Source organism: Triticum aestivum, unplaced genomic scaffold (genome assembly GCF_018294505.1).
Source record: "Triticum aestivum cultivar Chinese Spring unplaced genomic scaffold, IWGSC CS RefSeq v2.1 scaffold62099, whole genome shotgun sequence".
NCBI lineage: Eukaryota > Viridiplantae > Streptophyta > Magnoliopsida > Poales > Poaceae > Triticum > Triticum aestivum.
Window position 1 is genome coordinate 725 of NW_025240802.1, and position 2,766 is coordinate 3,490.

General features: G+C 50.1%; 1 protein-coding gene across 1 annotated transcript; it reads right to left on the reverse strand.

Annotated features, from left to right (window-relative positions):
* Nucleotides 1-447: 447 nt before the first annotated feature.
* LOC123176807 (noroxomaritidine synthase 2-like) lies at nucleotides 448-2,226 on the reverse strand. The gene has a single exon (XM_044590857.1). It carries the CDS (start codon nucleotides 2,166-2,168, stop codon nucleotides 627-629), a length of 1,542 nt encoding a protein of 513 aa, XP_044446792.1. The 5' UTR covers nucleotides 2,169-2,226; the 3' UTR covers nucleotides 448-626.
* Between the last annotated feature and the right edge of the window lie 540 nt (nucleotides 2,227-2,766).

Sequence of the window (2,766 nt, forward strand, 5' to 3'; positions counted from 1 at the left end):
TTTCCGGTCGGACCGCCGGTCTGGTCTAGTTTTTAAAACTATGATACGTGCTGGTGGTCGTAGATAGGATGCATACCTCTTAAGTTTTGTCTTCCTCCTCCTCCTACAGTACAGCAAACCAATATCAGTTTTCCTAAAAAAACACTAGTTTTCATTTACGTGTTTTAAATAAGATCTCACGTGCATCCATGTACGGGTTATTCTCTCTGGTGATGAAACTTTTCCTTGTTCTTGTTTTTCTTTCCTCCAATGATATTTTTTTCCATATGATGATGTTATTCATTGCTGCAGCCTAGCACTACTTTTTCCATCTCCTATCCGCTATCCATCGATGTACCATATTCATGCCATTTCGTACAATCCTACCAGATCATTTATATAACCACATTGTCTTAGCATACTCTTATTGCAGAACGAGGAGCGCATCGCACGATACAGATCCAACGCTTCTGAATCGAGGGGCGCCACACCTAGTGGACACCAAATCCTCACTCTATTTTTATTCATATAACATTATATTGACAGAAAAATAAATCATACAACAGTACACATACAAATACCCTGAGGTCCCGAACGCGAAAGACTCACGCAAGATACAATTGCAGATAAGAAAAAGAGACCAAAGGTTACATTTCTCGCTTCTTCAACTTCACCATGAGTCCATTTTTCATCTGCAGCACACAAGACATCTTCGGCTGGACTCTCTGCCCTTCAACCACTTCCACATCAAAGTTCCACACCATTGCCGCAACAATAGTATTCATCTGCATGAATGAGACGTCCTTGCCAAGGCACAGCCTCGGGCCCGAGCTGAATGACAAAAATTTGTAAGACGGCACGTACCGCAGTTTCTTGCCATCCTCTGAGAGCCATCTATCCGGGTTATACTCCCGGCAGTCTTTCCCCCACACGCCTTCCATTCTCCCCATGGAGTGGAGAGAAATTAATAAGGTGTCACCGGCGTGTACCACATGGCCACTCGGCATCACGTCGTGGGCGACCGCCGTCTTACGCTCGATGGGGACCGGGGGGTGCAACCTGAGAGACTCGTGTATGGCGGCTCTCATGTAGACGAGAGATTTTGTCTCCTCCGGTTCAAAGATCACCATCGTGCTGCTATTGTTGGCGCCTGTGGCTGCTTTCTGTGATGCGATGGGTGATAGTTCGTGGCGGATGAACGACACGACATGAGGGTTCTGGGCGAGGTTGTAGAAGACCCATGTCAAAGCTGTGCCGATCGTGTCCCTCCCGGCGATCATGTAGTTGATGAGCGTCGCATGGAGCAAGCCATCGTTCTGCTGGTAGTCTGGATCGTCGATGTAGGAAGACAGGATGTCCACGGAAGGAGCTCCCTCATTACCAGCATGTTCCTTCCTCTTCCTCCTCTCCATCATCTCCTCAATGAACCCTCGTAGAACCGTGTGTGCTGCGGCGAGCTTCCTTTCCGGGCCGATGTTTAGCCGCCTCATCACCTTCCAACCAGAGGTCGGCACGATGTGCCGGAACAAGGCCACCTCCATGACCGTGTCCATGGCGACCGCGGCGTCCATGGGCGGCATGTCCGAGGACAGGAGGCCTGGGTCCACGCCAAAGAGAGGCGTGGCGGTCATGTCGAGCACGAGCCTTATTGTCAAATCTTGCAGGTCGAACGTGGTCCCGGTGCTCGCCATGTGCATGAGCACCGGGAGGAGGCCGTTCTCCACCTTGTCGCGGCAGCAAGCGGTCATACAGGCAAGCAACCGTGGGTTGCTCAAGACTCTCTGGGCTCTTGCGCGCTGCCGACGCCAGGGCTCGCCTTCGGTGGTGAAGAAGCTGCCACCCGCGATGTCAAAGATGGCGGCGAACTCCGCGCCCTTGGGGAAGTTTGCATGGTTCGTCGTGAAGATGTGCCGGACGTTGGCCGGTTCGCATGTGATGAAGAACCGCAACCCGGTCCCAGGCGGGCCGTGCGCCCTGAAGTTGTGGCCTGATCCGGCGAGGACGACGGCGAGGTAGTCGTGCAGGTTGTGGAAGTTGGCGATAAGGTAAGGGAACACCCCCACTATTGGCCAGTTTATGGGGAGCACTGATGGGTTCTTTGATCTGCTAGACCTGAGGTACAACATCAGGGGAAGAAGAATGATGGCGAGTGTGGAGATGAGCAGCTCTTGCGAGAACGAGATCGACATTGTTATCAGTGGTGTGGGGAGATGCTTTTACTTTGGGTGTATATATGCTGCATGAACATGGCGGTGGCTCCATTTATATAGTGAGAAGTTTCCCTCGGTGGCATGCATGCAGCAGCCATGAGTCCTCTGTGTTTATTAGTTAATGCTCGGGCACAAAATCCGAAAAATTGTACTGTAGTAAATGTGTGGGAGGTTTAGCGCTGGCAGTTGGTTCGATGTATGCATTAATAGAGTCAACGATGAGAGTTGCTTAACTATATGCTGGCAATCCTTGATATGTATCCAGAATGCCTAATCCATTTTCGTGTGCTTAATCCCATGCTGCATTAACTAAGGTTTAGAAGACACTGTCATAATCAGTGGAGTATGATGTATGTATCGTGAAGATCCACAAGGCCTTGGTTTAGAAGACACTGTCTTTGATTAATTCGGTTTCACATATCACTATCTAGTACATCACGCGTACCCGGCCCCCGGTCATCTTCCACCACGATCTCAAGTCGGTGCATGCATATGCGTATTATGGTCTACCATTTGCCCATATACTAATTCGGGATGAAAACAACGTGTATGCATGCAGCTGGTAGGTATCGTGGCG

Coding starts and splice junctions, on each gene's coding strand:
- LOC123176807 (XM_044590857.1), bottom strand. CDS start 2,168: ATGTCGATCTCGTTCTCGCAAGAGCTGCTCATCTCCACACTCGCCATC.